Source organism: Boleophthalmus pectinirostris, unplaced genomic scaffold (genome assembly GCF_026225935.1).
Source record: "Boleophthalmus pectinirostris isolate CB_2022bp ecotype Guang Dong unplaced genomic scaffold, ASM2622593v1 HiC_scaffold_17, whole genome shotgun sequence".
In the NCBI taxonomy this organism is placed as follows: domain Eukaryota; kingdom Metazoa; phylum Chordata; class Actinopteri; order Gobiiformes; family Gobiidae; genus Boleophthalmus; species Boleophthalmus pectinirostris.
In genome coordinates this window covers 18,282,108-18,309,847 of record NW_026571115.1, presented here as the reverse complement: position 1 = coordinate 18,309,847, position 27,740 = coordinate 18,282,108, and the positions used below count along the sequence as shown (strand labels likewise).

Here is a 27,740-nt window from a genome sequence, read left to right as displayed (position 1 = left end):
GATAAAACAGTAAGGTTGCATGTTTATCTGTGACATGGCCGTAATTGAGGACAAGTGTATCATCTCAATCTCCTGTCTGAATCAGATTACATTCCCATTGTACTTTTTTACAGTATCACAAAAGAACTTGAACTGGGTCCCACCATTTCCTGTAATGTGTAGGGTTCAAATACATGTGACTTTTTATCTTTAGAATAAAGCCACAAAAGACCACGAATCTGCAGACGTTTGGTGTAAACATTATTAAAATCAAGAAAATATAAAAGTGCATCTGTTGATTCTGAATATTTACTCCTGATGAACATTTAACTGTGATTTCAGTGATTTAACATCCCAAAGAAGAATCAAAATATGAACATTATGTTGAACATCAAAGCCTTTATTTTTTGTCTTTCTATAGTTCAAGTCTGTTGTTCCCACCCAATGAAAGGGTGGTGTATATATATAGAGTAAAGGAGTAAGAGGTAGAGCAAGTGTTCCATTTTCATTGTGATCAGCGTAAAAATTTACACCCCAAGGGAACAGCCATCTGAAGACGGCCAGTAAAAAACATTAAAATCAGCAGCTTCTTGGTGGTGTTGCTAGCTTTCCCTTATAATTCACAATCATAAATACTCCTAACTCTGTGATTTCAGGTAAAGGTCCCAGTACAGTGTTGAATGGGGCTTGGTACTCCACCACTCTCTGAATACTCCTAAAGGGGACACCTGGATGTGCCAATAAGCTCTGCATAGTATATGTGGGCTCATGCAGCACAGGACATGAGCAGGAGACTAGTCTATCAGAAGCCTGGGCAGTGGATCCAAAAGTGTGGCCACAGAGGACACGCAAGTCATGCTGCATTAAAATGGACTGATGCCATCCACTCCGCCACTCTCTTAAACTGCCAATGACCAACAGTTACATTAAAAAGGAGATAGTATTTACATCTTCAATACATAAATTACTTTCCTACCATACTGTATAAGGCATAATAAGGTCTCTGAAAACAGTTATGTAATCTTAAATGTAAGGACTAGGCTGACTCCAAAAGTTGAACAAGGTAAAGGAAATTGTAGATGTTGAAAAAATAAATCAAAAAGCCCAAAACATATGCATTATTTCACTGAACAATTTACAAAAATGGCACAAAAAGCTGCAATACCTTCAGGTAGAAACTGTGGACGCACTGGAGCTGACAAAAGCTCAAAAGCAGCACTAAAGCTGAAAAAGTAATGAAGCAACTGCTAAGAGACGGTCACTGCAAGAAGGGCGGTGCTGTACATCACTTCAAGTTCAAATATGTAGGTCGCTTGGCATGCCCCCTCTCAACAGCGTGATACCGGGGAGTGGTCAGGGAGTCCCACTGTCCAAAATGTGACCTGTCATTGCCACTGTATGGCATGTTATGTCGCAGTCCAGGGACAACTACAACCACTGCCCGCTCACAAAACCAGATCCATGTAATGGGTTCTGATAAACAAGGCCCTTATTTGGGCAATTCACACGAGTTGAAGATATACAGTATCAAAAATCTGCATAATGAAATAACATACAAACGCATATGCAAATATAACTTTCAATACACAACATCATACACAAAACTAATAAATTTGCAGATGAAATTCAAAAATTAATAAAATAAGTGTCACAGGAATACATGGCCGGCTCTGTCCATTTTGAAAGGGGGCAGTGTGGGACAAAAACAGAAAGGGAACAGAACAAACAACCAAAGTGAAGTTCATAAAGTTGTAACTGCACACAGGAAGCTTGGAGTGGAGCAAATCTCTCCAGTTGAGTTTGGCCATAAGTTCATATCACCACTCCAGTGCTGTCCGTCAGTCTTTGGGTCACCCCTGGGTATGGTGGGTGCATCAGAGTTTGTCATTCCAGTGAGTTTAAAAAAGGTAGGTCATGGATGGGGGCGTGGTTTGGGAGAGGGGCCTACCCCGTCACAGGGGGTGGAGCCCAGAGGCAGCCCATCAGTCATCCAGGATGACCTTCACAAACCCAGCCACGTCTGTGTCTTTGGAGTCATGCAGGGTGAAAAAGGGATGATTCTGTAATGACAAAAGGTATAATTACAATTTAACAGGCAAATACAGTTACTATTACAACTAGTTATTATACTCTAAAAACATCTAGTAAAAAAAAAAAAAAAAAAAAGACAAATGGCTAAGTTTTAACAGCTGTCAAAGAGTGACCTCTAGTGGACAAAATTTTTTTTAGTGCGCTAAACTAAAAAAAAAGTAAAATAAAACAACATTTCCTACATAGTAGATGTCATAAAAGTATCTTACCATCAATTCTGTATAAGCAGGTCTCTCATTTGGCCTTTTTCTTAGGCTGCAAAAACAAACGAGGAATTCTTACAAAAAGAGAATTGGGTTTTCAATGAAATATATACGACAACGCATTTTTTAAATGGTAGACAGTTAATTGTAGCATTCACTGCAGCCTTGCCCCTGGATTGAGCAGACTACAACTGCCCCCTTCTGGGCACTGTTCATACTGCATAGAACTGATACAGTTTGAGGCTTACCACTGGGAGATGAAGTCTACAAACTCAGGGGAAAAGCGGTCTGCAGGCAGCTGTGGAGAGGGCTCATCCACCACTTGTTTGAGCTGCTGGAAAGGGGTGCCCCAGGGGTCGTAGGGAAATTTCAGAATTGCCAGCTCAATCTGAGAACAGGGAAAAACATTTTGTGTTGTAGCATAATAATACTGTCACATCATTGACTCATTTGTGCTGTATGAGTCGCTCACCATTGTGATGCCCAGACTCCATATGTCTGATTTGACACTGTAGCCTTTCTGGTTGAGGTCAGGGTTGATCCGTTCAGGCTGAAAAAAAAGCAGATATAATGTAGAAAACTGAATGTTCAAATGTGGCAAGAAAAACAAGGGAGGGCATATTGAAGGGGGTATATTGAAGAATAAAATAACGGTACTAAACTAAAAAGTGAGGAGTATTTCCCCTAGAATGACTTACTGCCATGTACGGCTTGCAACCCGCATCCATAGTTTTAGCCACAGAGTCCACCAGATGGCCACTGATGCCAAAGTCGCACATTTTCACTTGGCCCAAAGTGTTGATGAGAACATTTGAAGGCTTCACATCTGGACACAAACAACGGAAAAAGAAAGCAGCGTAAGCCGTACAAAAAAAAATAAAATGCAGAGTGCAGTTCTCAGTTCACTCATTAATTACCTCTGTGTATAACGGACAGATTTCTGTGCAGATGCTCTAATGCTTTGACAATCTGTGGAAGAAAATGCACATCACTGATGTCTCAGCGTAAAAAAGAAATCTTGTTCATTAGCAAATTGTGAATTTGAGCACTTTTTGTGTATAGTCTGCAAACTTAAAAATACATTGTTAATTCAGAAATGGCCAATCATTTATGAATTATGACTTACTGCTACATTGATCTTGCCCAGGATGTCCTCTGGAATAGTTTTGCCTTTATCCAAAACCTTTTTGTAAAACTTGTCCAAAGAGGTGTCCATAAGCTCCATACAGATCCAAACATCACCCTGTAATTTAAAAACATATATTATGATTTTAAGGATTTTATACCAGAGAAAATATGGTAGGTGCAAGCGAGTGTCACCTCTCTGAAGAGTGCCCCATAGAAGGTAACTGTATAAAAGCAATCTACTGTCCTCATGGAAATGTCCAGGTCCATCAGAAGCCTCTTCTGCTCCAAAGTGTTGACTGTGGCCCGAATCCTCTGTCAACACAAACAATACAGTGTAACTGGTTCCAATGTGTGATTACTGTCAGATTTTAGAAACCAGCAAAGCATAAGCTAATGAGTGTTTTGTACCATACCTTGACAGCCATAATAACTCCACTGGGCACATGTCTCATCTTGTCCACCACTCCGTAGGCCCCCCTCCCCAGCTCTGCGATCTGCTCCAAATCATCTGCTTTCACCACAAAGTTCTGGATAGAGCAAACAGACATTAGAATCAGGTACACGGGGCTGAGCCCAAATAGACTGGGTCGTCTCAGGAAAACAGAACACTGAGAACATAGAGAACACAAATAAGGGGAAGCTTTACCCGGTCTCCAATTGTGACGCAGGCCTTGGAGTCGAGATCTCGAGGGGGTCTGCAAAGAAAAAATTTTGTCAAAAAAACCTTTGTGTTACATTTCTTGTACAAATTGTTCTGGTTTTATTAGTACAGAACACATTCTGTTAACAGAGCTTCACCTCCACACATACCAAAGATGTATCTGAACAAGTTCAGTATTAGTTAAACCTGAATCATGTTTGAGTCTGTCTTTAAGGAATTCAACCATTAGTCATAATTCATTAGAGAAGCCCTTACGCTGTAGCGGCTGGTGAAGGAGGCTTAAAAACTTCTTGGGCCAGTTTCAGCCCAGGGTTCTTCTTCTTCCCTGTGGGGACATTTAGGGGTGAGTTGAAACAGTACATACATAATAATTTTCTGGCTTCTTCCATTATAACTGCTTGAAATTTTCCCCCGGGCAAAATGAAGGTCCACATTCCATATTTATAAGTTATTATTGGGCATAAGTGTTCATTATTATTTTCTTATAAATTAAGAAGAAATGTATTCATCTTCAACTATTCATCTTAATACTATGTCAGAGAAAGTGTTTTTTTGTAGCTAATTAATTAATAGCCAAGTTCCATTCTAAACAGAAAAACTTCCAAAAATAACTGAAGTTATATTATGGACAATAGACCCACAAAAACTCTACACCTACTCAATAAAACGCTGTTTACACCTTTGAATAGAGTGGAGAGAATCATGTTCAAAGACTACACTGCTGTAAATTGTCCTGCTTTGGGCTCTATGTGAATCAGTGACAGTCTCCCATTCATAAGAGTTAAGCAGCAGCCACTGGGACTTCCCACACACAGATCCTGCTCTGGACTCACAGCATCACGTGGGAACACACTTTAGCACTTCTGCACATAGAAACTCATGCTTAGCATGTGTGCTTTAGTTGCTACCACCTGCTCTTATTGCATAATGGTGCACAGGTAAAAACATTGCAGTTTAAACGAAATACAGCTAGTGTAAAATGATGCAGATGAGATAAACTGTACCAAGGTCTTTGCTATCTCTCATAAAGTAGGTTGGTGTTTGCTAATTCTGAGTCACCACTATTGTAGAGGAAGTGTGATTGGGTAAACCCCTCATGGGAGGCAAAGGAAGTAATGAAATCACTTGGTTTTTAGTTGTTACCACAAAAGCTGACAGACATGTCCAGTTAGTGCGGTGTCTGAAATGAGGCCACAGACAGGACCGTGGTGCTCTCATGTGATCAGCAGTGATTGAGGTGTGATTTACACACACATGCGCAGGCAAAAATAGACCAAGCTTTTCCTCTGCGTGGGTTTTAAAGACGAGCAGTTGAGAGCTTCCGATGACCTGACAAATAAGACGGCCTTTTGTTCAAGCAACAAATCCAGAGTATCGCATGAAAGGCTGCAGCACAAAACAGCTCACATACCACACAACCTTTTAGCTGCAGAAGATACAGACGCTACAATGCTCTGGAGTGCAAGGTAAATGGTTACAATAAAAAGTGCATGAAACAATCAGTGCTGCTGCAAAGTGCTCAGTATCAGACTACACTGCTTTGGTGGGTGCAGAGCGGTGACCCAGTGTCCAGGACCGGGCACATCAGCTGAAAATACAACTGTCTGAACACTTTGGGAAATATGATGTCACTTCAGTTGGCGTGTAGGTCCCTCTCTGCTCCTGTTAACTGAGAGCAGTTTAATTTCTGCTTTATGCTTAGTATAAGATTCATAAATGGTGCCTGATAAAACAGAGCAACCCTGTGAATGTACTGAGTCCATGTAGGATAAGACACTCAAAAATGTCTCCCATTTAATGAACAGCTCAATTACTGCCTGACACTTTCACTGCTCTGGTATCCAACTGCAATACCATAACACTGTAGAAGTTGAAAAAGACTTTAAGGTCATCAAGGTTGATCATTTTAAACTTAGGAGAATTGGTTTTGCTCTGTGCATGAGGGAAACAATAAACATGACAAAATCTGAGGAGCTAATGCATAGAGGGTTTATGCAATTTCAACGTGCAACATTTATAAAACAAGCAGTGAAATATTTTATGCTTTTGTTCATCAACTAAATAAGGAAAGTATTTTGAGCATGGCAGTACATACGTAATGCGAACAAGAATTTCTGGATTGTGCATGGGATCAAAGTGTCAATAGCAATGTGGCGAGTCACCATCAGGAAGCTCCAGCCTTTGAGCAGGTTCTTATACAGACGAGGATGACTCATGGGCATATAATCTTGTGCACCACCCATCAAAGCAGTTAGGAAGAACTCAATCTCCAACATGTCCCTGCAATATCAGCCTAAAGGCAGCTATGAACTACGGTATAGTGCATACAGACCCCCTCCCTCCTTGGCCAGAGGAACTGCTTGGTGAAAGCACATTCATATAAGCTAGGCCTGCTTTGATACAATAATAACTGAGCAGAAATAGTGTTACAGATCTGCAGTCTGTGCTTGCAGCCAGTCAACTGTCAACAAAAAGCAGCGGCTGCACCAGCAATTGGTGGTGCAAGTCAAAACATGCCATGGTAGGCCAAAGGCTGTGATTGCTGAGCAGCACGCAGCCAATCTACTGCGCCCTCTCAAAACAGTGTGTACTCCTGTCCATGGTAACGCTAGTATGATTGTGTAACAGCACCAGCGGTGAACTTGAAATGTAAATTGACATCATCACGCTCGGAGTGCGTGACGCAGAGGAAGAACCTTGATTTTTCCAAACTATGTTATTTTATTTGGTCCAGTACTGTACAGTAATTACACAGAGAGTCTCAGTGGTGGAGACATGGTCGTAATAGCACGGTTACTGGTCACTGCTGTGTTAAAAGCCTGTTTTCATCAGTGACCCATCATAATAACATGCACCAAATCTAAATATGTTTGTGCTAACCTTTGCAACACAAACGATGAGTCATGATGTCAGCAGACATTACACCTGTTTCCAACCAGTTTATGAACAAAAGATCAAATATCAAGAGCTCCTTCAATACTTCAAATTAATACTGTTTTAATGCACTGCGCCTTATTGCCAAAACGATTTTACCCGTGAACAAGTTCTTGCAGCTTGGCATAAGTCCTGTATTGTCCAAAGGCGCTGCTAGCCACTCACAGGGAACTTTAAACCAACACGTTGCGGTTGTGAATAGCATGCTTCCATTTTAACATGTTTCTCAAAGATTTGGTTAATAAGACCACGGGGGTATCATTTCAATACCATCGGGCTAGTGGGGATCATTACATGAAGCAGGAAAGACATGCTTGCTAGCTTCTTTTCCTGCTCTCATACATGCAGCTTTCCACCTGGCAAGGCTACCATTTCTTCAACGGAGCTAGCTTAACTACTTCCTCGAAAACTGCACCCCGTTATTTAATGTACGTGCATGTCTATTTTTACAATAATGTGCGTTAGAACACTTACCTCCTTTGGACAGAGACATTTCCCCTTTGCTTTGATGAGGGGGAAGGGAAGCACAAAGACTTTTGCCTTTTTCTACTCCCTCCCTCCCTGCATCTACCCTTACACTCGATCAGGATCGCTGGCTTGTCGTGCAAAACTAGCAGCGATTCAAGGGGAGATTTGCGCGCTTCTTTGCAGTCCACTCAATCTAGTCCGCAGCCACTGTCTTTAAAAACCGTTCAAAAGACAAATGCACAACTTTAAATCAAGTCAACGCGAGTTTAAAGCTACAAATAGTTTGATAACAAATTCTGCACTTTTAGGGTGGCCAAAGTCTGACAGCTGAAGGCTTCAGCAACGTAATGACGTACTTCCTGAATGGACGTTGGCATGCTGGGATATGAAGTGTGGTGTTGTTCTGTATTTTTTTCCCTTCCCACGTAATTATTGTCCTTTCACACACAAAAGAAATAATCAAATAAACAAAATATAAAATAATAAATAAATAATTATCCAAATCCATTTTATTATTATTAGTTACAGTACAGTGGATTTACTGAGTACAATGCCACAAATAAATAAATAGAAAAAAGCATACATACTAAATAAAGTAACTACATATAAGGTATCTCACTAGGACATGAACCATTTAGTCAGTGCTCAATGTTTGTGAGAAAAAAATATCTTAAACATAGGCTGCAGTTGGGGGCTTGGGGCAGGGCTGTTGTGATAAACAAAGTTGTAAATACTAAATTCTAGGTCAGAACATTTACATACGTCATATTGCATAAGGAAAAAATAAATAGGAATAATCAGAATCTTTACCTAAAACAAATGCAGTGTTTTGTGTAGGAAGCATCTCCACTATGAGTTTTATGATAACGATGAAATCATTTTGATCCACAACACACACATCTTAACGGGTGGAAGGCAACAAAATGCACTGATTGACAATAAGATGTTCTAATGAATAACAATGTGTTGTGATATGAGTGGACTACATGCATGGTTTTGTACAGTTGGAGAGTGTAAAATCAATGATGAGGTGGTTTTAGCAGAGGTTACTTTCACTTTCTTGACACCAACAGACTATGATAAACAGGTTTTATTATAACATGCAAGAACAAAGAGCTGTCAATTAGATACTCAGAGGCGCGGCGTTGGAGGTCTGCATCTGCCAAGAAATCCCCTGTCTCTTCTGTGCTTTGGTGAAAGTTGTAGACATGACGTACTACTACTTTTCCCTGTTGTCTGGCCATGACAATAACGGTTTTCTGGAAACTCACTCCAGCAAAATCTGGGCTGGACGTAGCAGGCGTCACAATGATCCTAGGGCGACCTCCATCTGTGCGCGTTGGCTGCATTGCCCCCAGTTCAGTGTAGGTGGATCTTGCACTGAGTGGCAGCCAGCGAGGTGAAAAGAGGGCATTCCATGTCACTCTTTTGCTGGAGTCGTGACCACTAGGGCCCAACTGGGTCTGAAAACTGAAACTGCGATCATCACGGGTGGGGTTGTTGATCACCCAACTGGAACCCCAAGACGAAGACAGGTAGTTACGTGGAGTGAAGATACTACAGTTCACATCAAAGTACTTGGCCAGTTGGATAGGCGATGCAGAGTGGAACTGGAACGCAAGATAGAGGAGGTCACGGATAGCTTCGTAATATTTTACAAGGAGGGGGCATTGTTTCTGCAGGCGGAAAAGATGCTGAGGAGGAATCATGCCATATCGGATAGACCTTAGTGCGCTTTCTACGGTAGCAGCAACGGGTTGATTTAGGTTTATCCAGGCCTCTACTGCTTCGAACAACTCAAGTTCACTTTGCAGAATTAGGTCGGAGCGATGGAGCAGAGACAGAAGCAGGTCTTCACTTATAGAGCCCCATTCAGCACTCTGCAGCACTGATGACAGGTTCCAGGACAGGTACTGCAAGCAGCTATCCCGCAGGGCTGCATCTCCAATTTGCAGTGCATAGTTGTACCAGTTGACCACATGGCCTGAAGGGGAGTCACTGGAAAGATGTTGGGTCATGTATTGGGTCATTCCCTGCTGCAAGGCTCCCACATGGTACTTACTGGCCAGTTTGTGCAGAGCAATGGCCTGTTCAAGTCGCACGCCGATGTCTCCACTGTAGAAATATCTGCAAACATCCAAAATGCACAGGTTTATTTTTAAAAGAAGGAAAGAAAAATCAATGACAATGTTAAAAACAGATGCTTAGAGATGGACGTATTTAAGCTTGTGAGTCACAGAACCCACATTGTTGAATTTTTAGATGGGTGCAGGTGAATCTGAAAGAGCTTTAGTTAGAATTGTGTAGAAAGATATATTTAACTTTGCTTGGGAACTTTGCTTGTGTATATATTTGTAGTAGTATATTATTATTGCACACGTATGACTGAAAACTTGTACATCTAACTGTAATATCAACAGTGTAATAATAAAAAGAATGTCTGCCATGGGGGTACAACGTGGTATTTAGAGCCTTTTAATCCTGGAGAACTTTCCTACATGTTTACTGTGGATTTTTTTTTTTTTATTTTGGCCTCATTGAAATTTTAACATTTTTAGGTGATATTTGATGTCCCAATAAAAAGAGGAAAAAATATTATGGGGCTGTGGTGGTACAACCTATGGGGTTTTGCATATTTATTTTTACGACATAAAGGGGGCACACTGATATTACACTTAGATCTTTTTTAATTTTGATTATTTTCTTTCAAGTTTGTGCCAAGAGAGAAACAATAATCATACACATCTTACATATACATGATAAGCTACAGAAAAGCACATTTCTCGAAAAGGAGTGGGAGGAAGAAAAAACATAAATGAACCCACCCCTGTTCATGACATAGACACTTACCTGAGGAACTTATCAAAGACAGCTGCACAGTCAGGGGCCTCCCTCAGAATCAAAGTGCTGGAGTTTCGGGAGAGCAGCAGGTCCTCAAACACATCACTCTGCAGACTGAGCACCAGTGAGTGGGACTGTAGCACCTTCACCTCATCTGTGTTAATGCTCTGCACCCTCAAAGTCACATCACTGTTGTTCCCAGACATGAATAAGTTCTCTATGCGCTGCACCAAACTCATGGAGTGGTTAAGGATGGTGGCCCCACTGTCCAGCACTGTCTCTGGCTTCAGGGCAGCTGGAAAGAATAATATAAAATAAAATAAAAACATTTATCTGTTTATGTGAGTCTGTGAAAACAGACTCACATAAACATAGTGCTCACATAGTGCTACTTTGTGTGTTTAAATCCAATACAGGTTTTTCTATGAGGGAATGAAAAAGAGTCACGCTAATTGCATGTTATCATCCTTGTTACATTACATTAAGACACCAAGTGTAAATACAATATAATACTGAATACACCATCCCTTCAAAGATAAGGGGGGAGTGAATTTTGGTTCAGTTCTGGTTCAGTCCCCAGCCTGAATAATTGGAGATGATTGCCGGATTCAGAGCATCTGGATTCAAATCCGTGTTTAATGGAGATGCAATTCACCATTAAGCTGGCAAATATCCACGGAAAGATATGCTGAGGAATTCTATCAAACTTTTTAGATGCAGTTCAGTTAAGCAAAAAATTAAAAATAGACCAAACTTTTGAGTGGTGGCTGACTCAGAGAAGCATGTGTTCTGGAAGAAAAGCCTGAGTTAGCAGCAGCACCACAGAGCGCGGCACATACGAAGAATCACACATGAAAGCCTTTAGAAAGACAGGCTGCACTCTGCCACAGCCACTGTCAGCTCCTCTGTGGCCTGGGATTAATGAGGGGCTGAGGAGGTAGGGGCTTCATAACTGCACCAACTGCCAACACATAATCTTTTTCCAATTAACCTACCTGAAAGTAGGGGCCAGCTAAGATAAAGTGTAAGAAAAAAAATTATATCTAATAGACAGATTTGTCAAGTAGATGAAGCAGGTTATGAATTAACAATGATTCTGTCACCAAGAATGTGGAACACCTTTTCCCTTTGGACATCACAAAGAATTGCAAATGACTCTCAAGAACCATAAAAAGTAAAAGTTATATCACTTTTGGTAAATTATCACAAGCATTTGTTTATGTCAAGTGTTAACCGAATATCTTTGCTTGCACTTTTTTCTTTCTAGAGTTGTTTCAGTCTCAATTCTCAATTACAAAAGAGTGTGTCCTCTTGGGAATTAATTATTAGTTTGATCATGAAAATCTGAATTTGGTAATTATATACAGTTTAAATGTAGCATTTATCATATACAAAGTAACTTTCGGCTGAAATAAATTCATTTTTGGACTCCATGTAGAAAATTTATCAATATGCATATACAGGTTCTTTTGCAGTCAGATCTTTATAGTGTCATTGAGCCAAACAAACAGGGAAGCAAATGCACTTGGTCATCTTTCTGTAGACAGATAGATGAGGACAGGAAGAGTGGAATAGATGCATTTCCCATAAAGTGCCCTTAGGCTGGTTTACAGTCCTACTGCCACAGACAGTATCAGGAGAGACATGTAAAAACCAGAACAATAGAATACATTTCACAAACATACAAGTGATCTTACCTGCTTTGACATGGACAGAGTTGATGCTTAGTGATAGGAGTCCCATTATAACCAAGGAAAAACTCCATGGTTCACTTAAACGCAACATATCTCCAAGTATTCCCCTTCAGGTATTTTTCTCTTCTTTTTTTCTTGCTCTTGTCTTTGTTTGACAGTCACTAGCACAAGGGTACGTTGCCCCGTGTGCCGCTCTGCTCCCTGTCCCGCACTCTTTATGTAGGACGCTGGCCTTTCCGCGGCGTATCTCACAACCCCACAGACGCCATTGATTGGTGGAATCTGGCAGGGGCGTTGCTATGGCGACAGCTTTGATTTTTGAATTCTTTCCCCCCCTTTTGGGTGCTACATGGCATTGATCATCCAACATCACCGCATCTGGCAGGATTGGAATTTTTTCTGGATTTCATAATAAAAGACTAAAACACCTGATGAGCACTAAATTAACACATGCATTTCAAAATAAAATGACCAAAAGAACACTTTTAGTGGGATTTTGGAATGTTTAGTTTAATCTTAACTGTTAAGGCTATGTAATTACTCGCTTTATTTCCTTCAAATTTTTAATAGGGGTTTTCATTTTAAGTAATTAGACGCCTTAATAACTGTGGCTAACTGCAGTCAGTCACATTTAATAAACAGATCAAGTGGCAGATTTTGATTCAGGGGCAATTACTGCTCAAAAGCCATGTTAATTTCACTAATGGAAAGCTAATTTCATTGGTGCTGGGTTTTTCCCATCAACTAACCATGAGGTAGAGTTTATGTATTCAAGTATATCAGCATTTTACAAAAGAGGATATTCACTGTCATTGTAAAATAAAATTAGTAAAAAATGTAATTGTAGCAGAATTAAATTTGATGGAGTAGGGTAAGTAGTCCATATAGCAGCCTCAGGGTTTGGACAGTTTTTAAAGGCAGCCATTAAAATTTACCCTTTATTTACCACTCAGCACACATCGATCTGCAGGATATAGGTCACTCAATACAGAAATCACTGTTATATCTGAATGTAGCTTTGATTTTGTGCATGCAACAAGGGCATTAGTCCATTACAGAAATTTATATGAAAATGATTCAATATATGACATGTCTATAAAAATCTAGACTAACCTGAAGCTGCTCGGAATATTTACTGGACAGGATCTCAGGAAGCTGCTCTTGTAGACTGCTGCAGAAAGTGACCTGAGCTGGCCCACTGTAAAACAACATACAAAAGTTTAAGGTCATCAGACAAAATAAACAGATCCAATGTTAACTGATCTTCAACCGCATGAACATAAACTCATCTTCCATACTTAAATTTGTTATTAAAGGTACACTATGTGACTATGGTTACGGAAAGAATGCACGTTTTTGAAAGTATTTTACAAGCAATAAAACAAAAACCAGTAATTGAACAAATGATAAATATGATTTCTTGAATAAGATATGTCTGTTTAATACTTTACTGTGGAACATTAAAGATAACTTGGAATGGAAATTTGCGTGTGACTACATGCTGAATATTTTTATATGCACCTCCACACCTGATAATAATATTTTATGTATTATTTTATACATGTACACCTTAATGGATAAATAAATTAAGCATAAAATGAAATGTAACAGACACTCTAAAGACCCATTAGACTATAGATTATATGGGGGTGTGTGTCCTTCCCTAAGGTCCAATACAGTATTTAATTATCCATCAGGACTAACATGAAAAGTGCTGGATTAGCTCTGCCCACAGCGTGAGATCCATTGAGAGATCGATCGGCCACAGGGGGCAGCATACATACCCCTATAAACATGTTAAGCTGGCTGGACTATAGGTGCATGGGTTTACAAAGGTGCCCCCAATGACCCTTTGTACTGTTACTGTATCACGCTATAGGATGGGCAAAAAGTCAATAGACAGACCATGTATGTACATGTACATTGTTTAGTATTATTTCCATTACTTAACTAAGCACATAACATACCTCCAATAGGCCCAAAGTGTAACTGATTTCCACATTATACAGAACACAAATTCATCATTCAGTCATACACAAAGCATTGTATTTTTCACAATAAATATCTTATAAACTACAGCTCTGGATCATATTCTTTGAATAGGGCCAATAGTGGATAAACTGCCACGGCGGTACATTGAGCATCCCCTACCTTTAGTGATTGAGCCAATGAGGAACCTCCAAACAAATTTTTTAAGTTCTGCCTATTTTATAATATGGTTGCATTATAATATGCATATAGTTTTTGGTCTTTCAGGAACACTTGTCCCACATTAAAGACACTACAGATGAAGGAAATTAATTTATTCACTACTGTATTAACTCTGGCATATTTATGTTGAAGCTGCTTGCTGGCATATTGATTAATATACACTGTCCATATACAAATCAATAATTAAATAACTGAAATAAATCAAAATAACAAGATCTAAAGTTTAATTTTGCAGATGCTCCTCTTTAAACGGATGTTCAGTTAATTTCATGCAGCATTTTTATTCATGACTCTCCTGCCAATACTTTGAAATGGTGATTGCTTCTTTGAAATTCTGGTGTGGAATGTGTTGATGAATCATGTAATAAATAAACAAAATGGCATCAACATTTTTTTTTTTATTTATTTTATTTCAGGACATTATTATTTTAATGTATATGATTAAGGTTATTTCTAAATTTATATGCATCATCACATTAACCTCGGTGTTACATTTAAATGCAATGGGCTAAACTGTTTCATGCTCAGTAGTTTTTGTTTGACCTTACTGAACAAATAATATTCCCTCTTGTATTGTCGGGAGCTGGTCATCAATTTTTTAACAACATTATCCACTAGGGGGCTCTCCAAACTCTCCAGAAGCAAAACTCTCTGCTCAAGATGACGAGGGGCATTCAAATGTAAAAAAAAATAAAAATATCATCAAGCCTCATCTAGTTTTTTTTTTTTTTTTTTTTTTTTTTTTTTTTTTTTTTTTTTGACACCGCAAGCTAAAGTAATTGGCCAACAATGAAGTAGGTTAATGCTCAGTGATGGAAGTAATTAAATCACACATCACGTGACAACTTTTAATCATCAAACAAAGAGCGGTAATACACGCATTTAACTCAATTTGAAGTTCACAGCAAGCCATATTATGCAAAGATTATTTCTGAAAACGGGACACTGTTCTCTGTGGGGTGAGTGGGTCTTTTGTTAGTAGTAAGCTGTATGTGGCGCAAATAATCTCACTGATATGCAAAGCTGGAAACCACCACACTTGGTTTACGAGAACAAGTGGAAAGTAAGGCAGGAGTTGGCACCTTTCTGTGTACAGCGGACATGTAACAAGGACCAGAGTGCGCACTCATTTATTGGATGCGCCACAAGGAGTTGGTGATAACATGGTTCAGTTGCTTCACAGCGGGGGGACGGAATAAACAAGCTCTGTTTGGACTTGAATGGACGAGACAACGCTCTAAAGCTGCCTACAAGTGGAAAAAATACTCAAGTTATTGCTGCGGAATAAAAGATCGTCATCAAGTAAGATTTAGGTCCCTCATCAGGCATAATTTGTTTATCTTGAAAACTAATTTATTCCTAGTGTAGGTTATACGCACTGTTAATAAAACAGGTTTAATGGTAACTTCTATTTGTAATCTTACCTTTTTCAAATTCTTTTTCTATTCTTTGCCATTTTGTATGTTTTTTTTTCCTGTGTAACTTTGTCTTAGCCCTAGACTATATAGTCATCTATTTAATTAGGGAAATTTGTACATAATTCTGGTTGTTGTAATTTACAACTTGTAAAACTAGTTTGAAGTATAACCTGTTGATAATTACAGAAATTAATCATTTATAATGGCAGAAAAATAGTTTACAAATTTAATTAACACCAACTCTATCTTTTCAGCTTACGTTTACAGCATCAGGAGTGACAGTATGAGTTCTGCAGGTTCTCCCAAAGGATGTGGCCCCAGCGTCAGCTCTGTGTACTATAACCTATGTGACCTGACCACTGTTTGGGGGGTTGTAGTTGAGGCTCTAGCGGCAGGTGGCATACTTACCTCAATTATTCTGTTCATCACACTTATGGGCTCCCTACCATTTGTAAGTGACAAGAGACGCAAAGGCATGGTGGCACTACAAGCTGGTGTTCTTATTTTCATTTTGGGACTATTTGGTCTCACATTTGCATTCATCGTAGGGAAATATTCCACTACCTGCTCAGCTCGGAGGTTCCTATTTGGTGTGTTGTTCTCGGGGTGCCTTGCCTGTCTGGTGATGCATGGACTGTGGCTTGCACTGCTAGATAAACATGGTAAAGGTCCCAGAAGTTGGACATTTTGCCTTGGTGCTCTGGGACTTTGGCTGGTGGAAGTCATCATCAATACAGAATGGCTCATTTTAACTGTAGCTAGAAATCCCACCAATGCTGACCCATACTTGTCTTGCATTATAACCAACACAGATTTTGTCATGTCCCTTATATATGTTATGGTTTTGCTGTTGGCAGTGGTGGCAATGGCTGCCCCATCTGTCAAACACAAAAACAAGCAATGGCGCACAGATGGAACCTTCATTCTGTTATCAGGTCTTTTTACATTGGCAATATGGGTGGCTTGGATAGTTATGTACCTTTACGGCAATGGGGCTATTGGAAATCCCACATGGGATGACCCAACCTTGGCAGTAGCAGTGGTGTCAAACGCTTGGGTGTTCCTCTTCTCCTACACGATCCCAGAGATCTGCCTTTTGGCCAGGGAGGGTCCAGAGCAAGAGCAGCCCCCTGATGGAGAGCACATCTATCCTACTCGAAGTCTGGCATATGACAACATCACCAAAGATGTGGACGAACCAGCACAAAATCTGTATCTGGAAAACAAGGCATTCTCCATGGACGAATCTCCAGGTATAATATTATTGCTTATCAATTTGACGAGGGTTTAGATTTCCAGTCATACAATAGGAACATTCTGTAGTCAGCCTCCCTCAAATGCACACATAAAACAATAAACTGGTGATGGCAATGTTCCCACTTAACTCAGTTATGACTGCTCATATATTTATATTAGGACTGTAAATAAATCCATGAAAATAATATATCTTATATTTTTTTCTACAGAAACATCAAAATCACCATATGCAGCTTTTAATGGTCAGTTAAGAAAGGCCGTCTACCAGCCTACTGAAATAGCTCTTATTGCTAAGGGTCTTACTATGGTAAGTGGGCTTATATTATATATAAATGCTCTACTACATTGTAAAAGGCTGCAAAAGGTTTGACTTATTGTATTTTTTATTTTTTTTTAGATAGATCAAGAAATCAAGATCCCAAGAGCCAACACTCCAAGAGCCAACACCCCCGTTTAAATCCAGGAAGCAGTTCGTTGTCTATTCCATCTCTGGAATAGTCCGTGCCATTACTGATTTCTTCGTGTTTTAAAGATAGCAAGCATTTCAATTTCAATGTTAAGTGGAATAGACCCCGAAGTGTATTTTCTCTAAAAGTGTTTTTCTGTGTAAGCAATAGTAAATAATTATCATTTGCTACTTGCTAAATTAGTTAGTTCCAGTATTTGGAATATATTTGGCTTCAAATAATATTTAGCATTTTAATTTATTAAAATAGAACAAAGTGTTCTTTTGAAGACACAAAATGGAGGATGATGCGAAACTAAAATTCATGTAAATGTTGCAGGTATAGTGTATGCAAACTGCATCACTCATTTACAGGTTTGTAAATGAGCATGTTTTCTAACTGAGCAGTAAAATGATTACAATAAACAAAAGAAGTCATTGGATTGTGCCAAGTGGTAAACTTGGAAACCAGAGAAGCTAATAAAATGGTTTACTAAATTTATTTAAATAAGCATCAGATTATGGTTAAATCACTTTAATTCAATCGAGTTTTTACACACAATATAATGGAGTTTTGCAGTGTTACCAATAGGATTAGCGAGAACACAGTACTGGAGACTTCTCATCCTGTGCATGAAGCTGTCTTGTGCACATGGTTAAATGACCCTTCAGTTACCTCAGGGAACCACCAGTCACTGGCAGCTGGTCCCTTATGATCTGTCACCGGGACAACCGGAGTGGACAAACAGAGCTGATTGTTTAATGGGTCAACTCCAACTAAAGACCAGCTACTGGTCTAAATATAATAATGATACATAATAAAATATAAATATTTTATGCTTTGTGTAGGACGAAGAGAAGAGTGTTCACAAAATAAAGTGAGTGAAATCTTCAGGGAATTATACGTGTACATTTGTGCCAGCATCAGAAACCATTGTAGAGAATGCTGACTTACATGATTGACTAAACAACTAAACAACATTTTAATGTTTGAAATAAAAATATTAATCTTTATTTCCGTCAGCAGTTGAAATTGTGTATGTCTCCTTCATCAGAGATGATCAGTTATCCAAAACACTGTCCTCTACTGGATAATAACAGGCATTTTGCAAGCATTTTTAAAGAGTTCATTGCTTTAAAATACATATAAATATTTGTGGACCAGTGGCATTTACTTACCAGCTTTCACAAGTTTTTGTTTGCATATTTAGCAAAGCAGTTGCCTGTTGATGCAAATAATTTTCCTGTCCATTGTGTTGTTCAATAGAGGTTATTGACTATGATAAAGATTTTTTTTGTCCTGCAGTTCTTGCTTCTGTTTCTTCATATGCCGATAAGCCTCCACTACACGCTGTCGCTCTTCCTCCATGATTCTCTGTCTAGCCATTGAAGGCTTGGCTGGATCTGAAGCTACTTTCTGACCAAGCAGTGAATTCAAAAGTAGATTCTTCGAAGACATCTAACAATTTAAAAGAGAGGAATATTGTTGCATTAGTATTTAATATAATAATATAATATTGAACAAACAATAAGATTATTTTAGACATCAGCAAGCAGGAGTAAAATGGGATACTAAATACAGAGAATAGCTCACAAGTCGGCTGAGGCAAAATAATACAATAAAGCTGATGTTATAACAGCTCACACTGATCTACAGACAACTCGTACCTGGGATTTGTCCTGAGCTTTTCTGGGCTTGACAGAAAGAGAAGGTGGAGCCATTGAAACTTCACCAAAAGGAACATCCTCTATAGACGAAAATATAACATAAAATATTAGCACGAACTGACTCACAAACCTTAGCTGAAACCCCATCTCTGTATCTGTGTTTTGAGATCTTGAGGTTTTATTTTCTTGTCAGGTGTACAAGGGCATAGGGTGACCAGGGGCTTTTAGTCTGGTTGTTGTTTGAGATTTCTTTAAATTTACAAATAAATGACTAACAATGTATTCATGAAAAACTTACCAACAAACATTTCTTTTTCCAACTTTGTTTCTTGTTTGTCTAATTTCTTCTGCTGCATCTTCAGTACTCTTTCTTTAGCATACCTGAAAGACAAAAAGACAAGTTTATCCTTGAGTTCAAAGAACAATTCAGATCGCAGACTAAAATTGTGGGTGAAAGTGGACCACAGGATGACTTGATGAGATATTTGTAAAGGACTGCAAGAAAATTATCATTTAAAATACACAGAAAATATTGATACTTACTGCTTCTTTTTCTCAGACTTGCCCTTGTCCGCACGCCTTTCTTGTTGGTCAGGGTCCAGCTCGGGCTTCCGCTCTACTTGGTTTTGGCTCAGAAAGAGGACATGTCTGGCAGCTGCTTCCATTCGCCTCAGATAAGCTTTTTCGCTCTCCCCCTTTCTCCTTTTGAAGTGTGGGACAGGTATGTCCCCCTCACCCTCTTGTGTGTTTTTGAGCTGTGAGGCTGAAACAATATGTATATGATAATCAGTTGCATTTTAAGAGCTAGTACCACACTGACCCATCTAACAGCAGCCTACCTTGTTTCAACTTTTTCCTCTTACGTGCTCCCGTCTTCATCTGTTCTTTACTCCTCATAATCTCTCTGAGTCTGAAAGGAATTTGTTCCATGTGGTCCTCTTTAGCTTTCTTGGTAGCTTGTTTCATCTTTTTCCTGCAATACAGAACATATTTCAAACTATTACCCTAAATATATACTATTACACGTGTATATAATCAATTCACAAGCAAGCTGATGTAAAACGCTGCATGTGACTACAATGACAACAAACAGTGGCTAATAGCTAATCTTATAGCTAGCATACTATTCTTTTTATACTAACCCTAATGGCTTCGATGTTTTGTTAGTTTCTTTAGAAGAAGCCATTACTTTGTTCCTTTTATTCTTCCCCATTTTCTTCTGTCTTTCAAATAAATGTACACAGTTTTCACATAAACATTAAACACGTGCGTTATCGTTGGAGAGCTCCCACTGAACACAACTTCCGGCTTCCACAATCACAATTGATGCCTCACTCTGCATATTTTAGGAATGAAACGCTGCGCTCTGCACATAGGCTGCTTAGCATAATATTACTTCTGTTTGCAAGAATATTAAATATTTGGCTCCGTGTCACCCTTGTTAGAAGGTATTTTGGGATGACTTGGGAAAACTCAATTCCCACTCAAACTCACACAGACGATCTTTGTGCAGTGTCTTTTGCTTGCATTTTCCTTTTTGAACACGTGGTGTCAGTGTTGAGTTGTAATTACAACCTTACGGGGCTATGGTACGATTTTGTTTCAAAAATATCCTTATATGAAATGAAATGCATCGGAATCTGAACAGCTTCATTTTAGCAATACACGTATTAACTTTTTACAAATCCCTTGTCCCCTAAAACACGTGCCTAAAATGACCCCCAGTTTAAACTGAAGCTGTTACTGAACCCTTAACGGATGAGCTCTTTCCGAAACTGAGACTCTACAGTTTGGTCTCTGCTTTCTGATTTACTCTTATAAGTGGTGAGAGAGGAATCTCTGATTTTAAATAATCAATATAGCCTTTTTATTTGCCATGAGTATCCATGTTTGCAGATTTAGCCTATTTCTCATAGGTTATAACTGCACAGAATGTTCAAAAGACTGACTGTTGTATGTGTTTCAAACTTTGTTGACTTTATTTTATTGCCAGTGGCTACACTATTGCATATGTGTTAAAACATCTGGCTTACAAGACCTAACCTTAAAATTTACTAAATTAACTATCCTCCTTATGGGAATCACATTTGCTGGAATGCCCCATCTCCCTGTCCATGAGGGCCCTTTAATGTTCAAATAGCTTAAATGCTGTTACTAATTTAAAATTTAACATGCACAAGCAGATTCATCCATTATAGGCCATAGATGTAGAGATTGTTAGATACAACATATTTTGGTTTAGGCTAGTGCCTTTACAAACAAGTAAAATAAGTTCACCTAAAATCTTTATGGCGTATCCTGTTTCAAACTTTAGTGATTTGTTGACATTATTTACCAATATCAGAGGCTCTCAAATGTTCTGAATGTGTCATGGGTATAAAACGAACAAAGCTGTAATACCAGTTTTCCTGTCCATACACAAAATGGGGTTTAAAGGCTGCACGTGTTGTTGTCATATGGGTAATTCTTGTGTAGCTTATAAAGACAATGTAGAACCAGGTGAGCTGCTGTATCTTTTGTGAGGCACACGAGAGAGGGATTACCCTGAGGTATTTAATACTCTTCAATCTGAGAAACTGCTGATGACAGGAGAAATGGGTCTGCTGGCGTCTTCTTCAAAGAAAGCCTGCATATATAGGTAATAGAAGAAGTGACAAGAATGACTGAGGGAGGGACACTGTGGCACTGTCTTCACATAACAACCTTAACTATTACCAGTGGTGCTAAAATTTAATTAGAGTAAAATATGTAAAAACATTGCTGTGGATGTGTGCAATGTGAAAGGGCTGCACATGTTACAGACGGCACAACATCCTCGGACAGTGTCATAATCCTTGCACAGGTAGAGTATAAAAGAGCTTCACGACTTATCATTTCATGAGATACTCTACGAATGACTGATCCTGCAACAAAAGGGGTAAGTATCACTATTCAGTCTGATATTTAGCTGTATTTATTTACCAATAGGCACTTCATAAATAGCATTTATTTGCAGACTATTGTAAACAAAATGTAATTCATAGATTCATCAGCATGTATAACAAAACTTGAATACATAATTTAAGTTTTTCATCATTTATTCTATTAGTAGTAACTTGTATATTTCATATTTTTTTAAGGTTCTGAATGAAAATTCAGTCATGTGGACTTAATTTGTAATGTCCATCTGAGATTAAAGGATTTGATGTGTTGTTGATGTTTGTAAACGTCACTGTAATCACACTACTTATAATATGTGTGTGATTAATACATCATAAATGTTGGTCATGAAAAAAATATTCTGAAGTGAAATAATGAATATTGTATATAATTCTTATGTCCATATCTAAGGCAAACAACATGAGTTTGAATGTGCCCAAAGCTGATGCAAAAACAGGAACTAAAGTCCCCCTCAGGGCCACAGGTCCTGGATCCCCCCGAAAGGCAGCTCCCAAGTTCAAACAGAGGAATACCCGTCAGTTCAAAAGCAAGCCCCCTAAAAGAGGTGTCATTGGGTATGTCTAAACTTCTGCTGTTTGATCACATTTTGTGCATTGTTTTCCAATCCAATGCTTTATTTGTATTGCACATTTTATAAACACTTTCGAAGTGCAAAGTTTTAAAGGTAGTTTGTTCTTTTTAGTTTTGGTGAGGAAATCCCTGGAATGGAAGGTCTGGGAATTGGTAAGTGCCAAAATGCTTAAACATTGTATTAAATGTATTAACCATCTCAACATCATGATGATGAATGTATGTTTTCTCTCTCAGACATCACTGTGATCTGCCCATGGGAGGCCTACAGTCATCTAGAGCTGCATGAGCTTGCACAGTACGGCATCATTTGAATCTCGCCACTTGATCATCAGTTTAGTTCAGTAAATTTTTATGTTTGTTTGTTTTACCAAATTGTGTCTTAAAATGTTAAAGATCCCTTACTAACAGCACATGCATCTTTACAATTGTGCAGCAACATAAATATTTTTAGCAATGTAATAATGTTAGCGTATATTCCTGCAATTGTATTCTTAATCATCATCTGCTTCACCAAAGATGTACTGTATATTGTACCTGAATTAAGCATATTTATCTGAGTTAATAAATAATGTATTCAGTATTTTTTTCAAGACAGAAACGTAATGAATTTTTCTTTATCACATGTATTTCAGGATTGACAAAGCCATTAGGTTATCAGAGTAAAACTGTCCACATTCAAAATCTGGGAAAGTAAAAACATACACACATTTCACAGTCCTGGCATGTAATAGTTCCTTGCATAGGACTTGTGCCAGTGAATACTCTCTATCAGTCGTGTAGTGATAAACAGAGCCACCATTTGGGCTCCTAGTACTACAATGGCCACAGTCCCGATGAGGCCTTCGTGTTGTTGAATCCAGCGGGATATGCCTCCGAGACACCCTCCCAGGAAGACCACACTCTGGGCCGTGAACTCGTCCAGTGTCTGCGCCCCCACCCCGCACTGAGAGTTCCACACAGTCCCATTCTCCAGGGGGTCCACACAGCAAGTCGCAGGTACGCCACAGGCCAGCACACCGGGCGCAGAGCAGTTGTAATATCTATAGGGAAAGTTAACAGTATTAGAAAAAAACAACAACAAACAAACAAAACAAAAAAAACCCAGATACACAATGTGACATTTTGGGGTTAAGCCCTTCATCAGACTTGACCCCGAAAAGTCACATTGTGGTCCCATTAAAATAATAATTAAAAAAAAATTGTCTGTTTTTTCTTTTCTACAATTTTTGTCTTTGGACCCAGCACACAGTCACAACTTGTATCAGATGTGCATGTCTTTACCAGTAGAAAACAACATGTTAACTTAAACTTAATTCTGATCCCAGGGAAAAGGTCCGCACTCAATACCGATTTTGAAGTGTACTTTTATTTAGCACATGGTACAATGATATATAAGTCCCATAGAGGGAACTTTGTTTATCACCTGAAAAAAAAAACTTTGCCATATCCATATTGTTACCACAGTATTATGAAATTTAATGTACACTTAAACACAGAATTAGTCTTTTATTTTATGTGGTCTATAGCCTACTAATTACAATGGAGGTCAAGAGAGTTCCAGAAATGTCCAGGAAAGATCCAAATTTGTCCCATTCAATTATCAATATTTTTTTCCCAAAGCTATACCTTCTCCAATGAGTATTTAGTTTGGATTTGTATTGATTAAATCTATACATATATGCTTTATTTTACAACCCTGGTTAATCTGACAATTGTTGCAGTTCCCAACTCCACTTAAGTCTCTATTCAAGAATGTGAGTAGTCTTCATTCCTTTCCAGTACATAGTTCGCAACTTGATGGGATTTTCCTTCACTTGCTGAATACTATTCATTATATTACATAAATACTACAGCAGGCGCCATGTTGTACTCACAATAACTCAATTCTCAAACAGGTAACTGCAAAACTACCCTAAATACCAAAATATCTCCAAAATAGAGAACATTTTCTTACAGTTCTATAGAATTTTGAATAAAAGCATCTGTTTTCATTTATAATTTTTCTAAGATGATTTAATGGTCAGGACATTAAACAGTTAATGATGACAATGCTAAAGTGGGGAGAGACATTCATTAAACTGAACTGAAGGTGAGACCTCATAATGCTGAGGCTGGCACAATTAGAGAGCATGAAAATTAGAGTTCAGCAATCAAACCTCTTGGTAAATATCTAACTTACCCACAAGGCATATTAACTAACCCCTATTAGTCTGTTTTACTCACATGTTAATCTCCCAGTCGCGGTAGGTGTCTGCCCCACAGCACTGCAGGTTGGTCTGTATCTCATCCACTATAAACCTCAGATCCAGATCGTCCTGGTACCGCTCCATAGCCGCCAGCATCCCAGACCGTAAGTAGTTCCCAATCTGATCCTGTAGACTGTACGCTAAAATGGCCACCACCACCTGAGCTGCAATGAGGGCCAAGACCACTGCAGAAAAGACCTTGAGTAAGCAGCTGTTTTCTCTTAGGGCACCCACACATCCAGTGAGACAAAGCATGAACAGCAAGAGCCCAACAGAAACTAACACCAGCATCGGGTCCGTTCCTATGCTTCCAATCTTCTCTTGTGCGAATGACTCTTTGCTCACAAGGCCCCACATGCCCAAACCAAGCACAATAAGGCCAAGGATGGTAAACAGAAGGTTGCAAAAGAAAAGAAAATATTTCAAAAAGTAGTCCATTGCAGTGTAACGATGAAAGTATTCAATTTTCGTGTTTCTAGTATTCTCTCCATTCTTAGTCCCTTCTTGGTTTGTGTTGTTCTGGGTATCCTCCTCAATATCCCCGTGTGCTGGACCTGCCTTAAAACACAAGGTAAGGAATTATTTGAAATATATAGAAAAAAATACAAACAAAAACTAAATACTTTGATGTTTACCTTTGGCAGGAGTGGACTAGTCTCATTCTCAGTGAACTCACCCTTCTGCCAAGGAAAAGTGATTTTTCTTGTAAACTTCCACATGGTTTCTGCTTAAGTGAGATGTGTATCCCTTTATAGTAGCAGGAGGAATACCAGTGGGATGAATGCAGTACATAAGGATAACATTTACTACGCAGGAGGCAGTGAGCATGTGAGCAGTGTAGTGATGGAGTACTGTGGCCTCTGGCTGCGGGCTGTGGGATTTCAGCATCATGTGAGAGTCACAGTGTAGAGGATTAGATATTGCTCTAATGCACTCCAGTTTAAGAAGAGTTTAATAGGGGACAGGAATGTACTGTTCATTGTTCAACAATTTTACATATTACACACAGTGGTTACATCATCACTACCAGTATCATTGCGATCTTTTGTAACATTTAGTTGATATAATAAACTGCATAATCTGTATCTGTATCTGTATGCTACTTAAATTCAACAACTGAACTGTTGTATGTTGTAAAAATGTGTATCATTATAAATACAGTCATTATTAGGGCAAATTTATCTTAATTCAGAATATTCAGTCACCTTGTCCAAATAGAGAAGGTTGTGTCAAGAAGAGCCTGTGATATACAACAAATAGCCAAACAAACCAAGCTAGGCAGAAGAAATGTACTAACTCAAGCTTTATAAAACAATATGTATATACCTCCATGAAGTTTAACTGAATTCAGAACTATTTATTCTCGTGTACCTCTTCTTATATTTCTGTATGGGCATATCACGTGTACGTGTGACAGGCTCTGGTCCAGCTATGATGAGATGGAATATATTGGGTAATTTGAAAAACATCTTTTCCACATGTATCCTCCACAGGTCTGCTCTGGTATGTTCAGTGGAAACACTGTGATGAACAAAAATGCTTCCTGGGCCCCTGCACTCTTTCAGGTGAGACAATAAAGAGCGGCATAAAACCTGCTAGATGCAGTGCTATGTTGTGACCATTGGGGGGAACCAGAAGGACAGACGTATTCATTTCATCTTATTAAATATTTCAATTAAAAGAAAATACTATTTTGTTTAGGTGTCATGGTTAAACATGTAATATGAAAGTTACTGATTAACATTTTATTACATTATGCCCATATCAGGAAATGACTAAGGTCCATGCAAATGGTAGTATCAATACACTATTCATGTATATGTACGTGTACATATAGGAGAACAGGAATTGTAGCAGATTCAATAGGAGACCACATAAGAACTTCTCATTTTGGTGTGTACTGGTCTCTTTTTCTGACAGTACTGTTTTTTACTGCACAGAAGCCTGCTCATATTTCTGTCCCATTCACCAAGTACCAAGATCATTCAAAAAGAAAACTTCATTCACAGTGGCTTTACTCCTCCACATGTAACACAGCCATATGTTTATCTTTACCTTATCATAATTGGTGAAATTGTCAGTACTTACGACTTAAGCTACAAACATAATGATATTCATCTTCTTTATCGCAGACAGTGAATGCTTAATGCCCAAGAGATCAAATCTTCTGCAGATGTATGGGACATTTGCCCACTCGGACTCACCTCAGACAGCTCATATATCAAGATTCTGTAGATAAGCAAAGAATTTATCATCAATATCAACTTCCAAATCAGTGGATAATCAATTTTAACAAGGTCTAATTGTGACACAAGATGTTTTATTTTTATTTAGGTGGCAAATATACCCGATTGCCAGTGTCAGTTGTATTGAAAAATATGGTGTAAAACTTAGAGTTAAGAGTAAAGCCCCTTTCAAGTGAGTTACAAACTTCTCAAAACTCACAATGGAAAAGCATTATTTATGGTTAGGAAAAACATGTGTGCCTCAAAACAGAGGTTCAGATCTACAACAAAATGTATTAATTGTGGAATGTACTGATAAGATATTCCAAAGATATAATACATTGTAGTCATTAAGTATGCACTTTTTGGTGGATGGTCCATTATCTGCTTGTCTCCATGGAAATGCTTTGCTTTTCCTGGATTGTTCCACCGTATGGCATTTAATTTAGCTCCAAGTCACAACACAAGTGACAACCAGCAGGCCAGATTAGGTCAGAACTGTGGAGAGGCTAGCCCACTCACAGTAAAAATGCATGTTTTAAGGAATAAAAATAAACATCCTGAATAAATGAAATGTAAGATAGATATCTTTAAAGTCATGCTGTGGAACATTCCAGGTTAAGTAACAGGCAGTGGATGCTCCAACCAACATAGTGCACCTTTAAAGCACACCAAGCTCACATTGCACTAAAATACAAATTGACTCTAACTGATGCGACCCCTGTGTGTCAAGTGCATCTTGTTGTTGTGAAGCTTGT

General features: G+C 38.7%; 6 protein-coding genes across 6 annotated transcripts; 2 read left to right on the top strand and 4 right to left on the bottom strand.

Annotated features, from left to right (window-relative positions):
• Positions 1 to 358: 358 nt before the first annotated feature.
• map2k6 (mitogen-activated protein kinase kinase 6) lies at positions 359 to 7,829 on the bottom strand. Its single transcript, XM_020931993.2, has 12 exons — positions 7,471 to 7,829; positions 4,318 to 4,387; positions 4,048 to 4,096; positions 3,815 to 3,928; positions 3,594 to 3,713; positions 3,400 to 3,516; positions 3,191 to 3,242; positions 2,972 to 3,099; positions 2,746 to 2,823; positions 2,522 to 2,661; positions 2,280 to 2,325; positions 359 to 2,039 (listed from the first exon to the last, which is right to left on the bottom strand). Exons 1-12 carry the CDS (start codon positions 7,487 to 7,489, stop codon positions 1,962 to 1,964), a joined length of 1,011 nt encoding a protein of 336 aa, XP_020787652.1. The 5' UTR covers positions 7,490 to 7,829; the 3' UTR covers positions 359 to 1,961.
• A 110-nt stretch (positions 7,830 to 7,939) lies between these two features.
• Positions 7,940 to 13,192, bottom strand: btbd17b (BTB (POZ) domain containing 17b). The gene is made up of 3 exons (XM_020933981.2): positions 12,003 to 13,192; positions 10,315 to 10,600; positions 7,940 to 9,591 (listed from the first exon to the last, which is right to left on the bottom strand). Exons 1-3 carry the CDS (start codon positions 12,088 to 12,090, stop codon positions 8,517 to 8,519), a joined length of 1,449 nt encoding a protein of 482 aa, XP_020789640.2. The 5' UTR covers positions 12,091 to 13,192; the 3' UTR covers positions 7,940 to 8,516.
• Positions 13,193 to 15,285: 2,093 nt separating this feature from the next.
• Positions 15,286 to 18,342, top strand: LOC110169650 (G-protein coupled receptor family C group 5 member C-like). Its single transcript, XM_020935219.2, has 4 exons — positions 15,286 to 15,512; positions 15,883 to 16,881; positions 17,095 to 17,192; positions 17,283 to 18,342. Exons 2-4 carry the CDS (start codon positions 15,912 to 15,914, stop codon positions 17,340 to 17,342), a joined length of 1,128 nt encoding a protein of 375 aa, XP_020790878.2. The 5' UTR covers positions 15,286 to 15,512; positions 15,883 to 15,911; the 3' UTR covers positions 17,343 to 18,342.
• Positions 17,850 to 20,305, bottom strand: ccdc137 (coiled-coil domain containing 137). The gene is made up of 6 exons (XM_020935026.2): positions 20,141 to 20,305; positions 19,838 to 19,971; positions 19,542 to 19,761; positions 19,297 to 19,379; positions 18,999 to 19,078; positions 17,850 to 18,789 (listed from the first exon to the last, which is right to left on the bottom strand). Exons 1-6 carry the CDS (start codon positions 20,209 to 20,211, stop codon positions 18,601 to 18,603), a joined length of 777 nt encoding a protein of 258 aa, XP_020790685.2. The 5' UTR covers positions 20,212 to 20,305; the 3' UTR covers positions 17,850 to 18,600.
• A 2,032-nt stretch (positions 20,306 to 22,337) lies between these two features.
• On the top strand, positions 22,338 to 22,886 carry pde6ga (phosphodiesterase 6G, cGMP-specific, rod, gamma, paralog a). Its single transcript, XM_020935037.2, has 3 exons — positions 22,338 to 22,492; positions 22,621 to 22,661; positions 22,746 to 22,886. Exons 1-3 carry the CDS (start codon positions 22,338 to 22,340, stop codon positions 22,820 to 22,822), a joined length of 273 nt encoding a protein of 90 aa, XP_020790696.1. The 3' UTR covers positions 22,823 to 22,886.
• A 334-nt stretch (positions 22,887 to 23,220) lies between these two features.
• LOC110168552 (tetraspanin-10) lies at positions 23,221 to 25,476 on the bottom strand. Its single transcript, XM_020933992.1, has 3 exons — positions 25,393 to 25,476; positions 24,735 to 25,315; positions 23,221 to 23,551 (listed from the first exon to the last, which is right to left on the bottom strand). Exons 1-3 carry the CDS (start codon positions 25,474 to 25,476, stop codon positions 23,221 to 23,223), a joined length of 996 nt encoding a protein of 331 aa, XP_020789651.1.
• Positions 25,477 to 27,740: the final 2,264 nt, after the last annotated feature.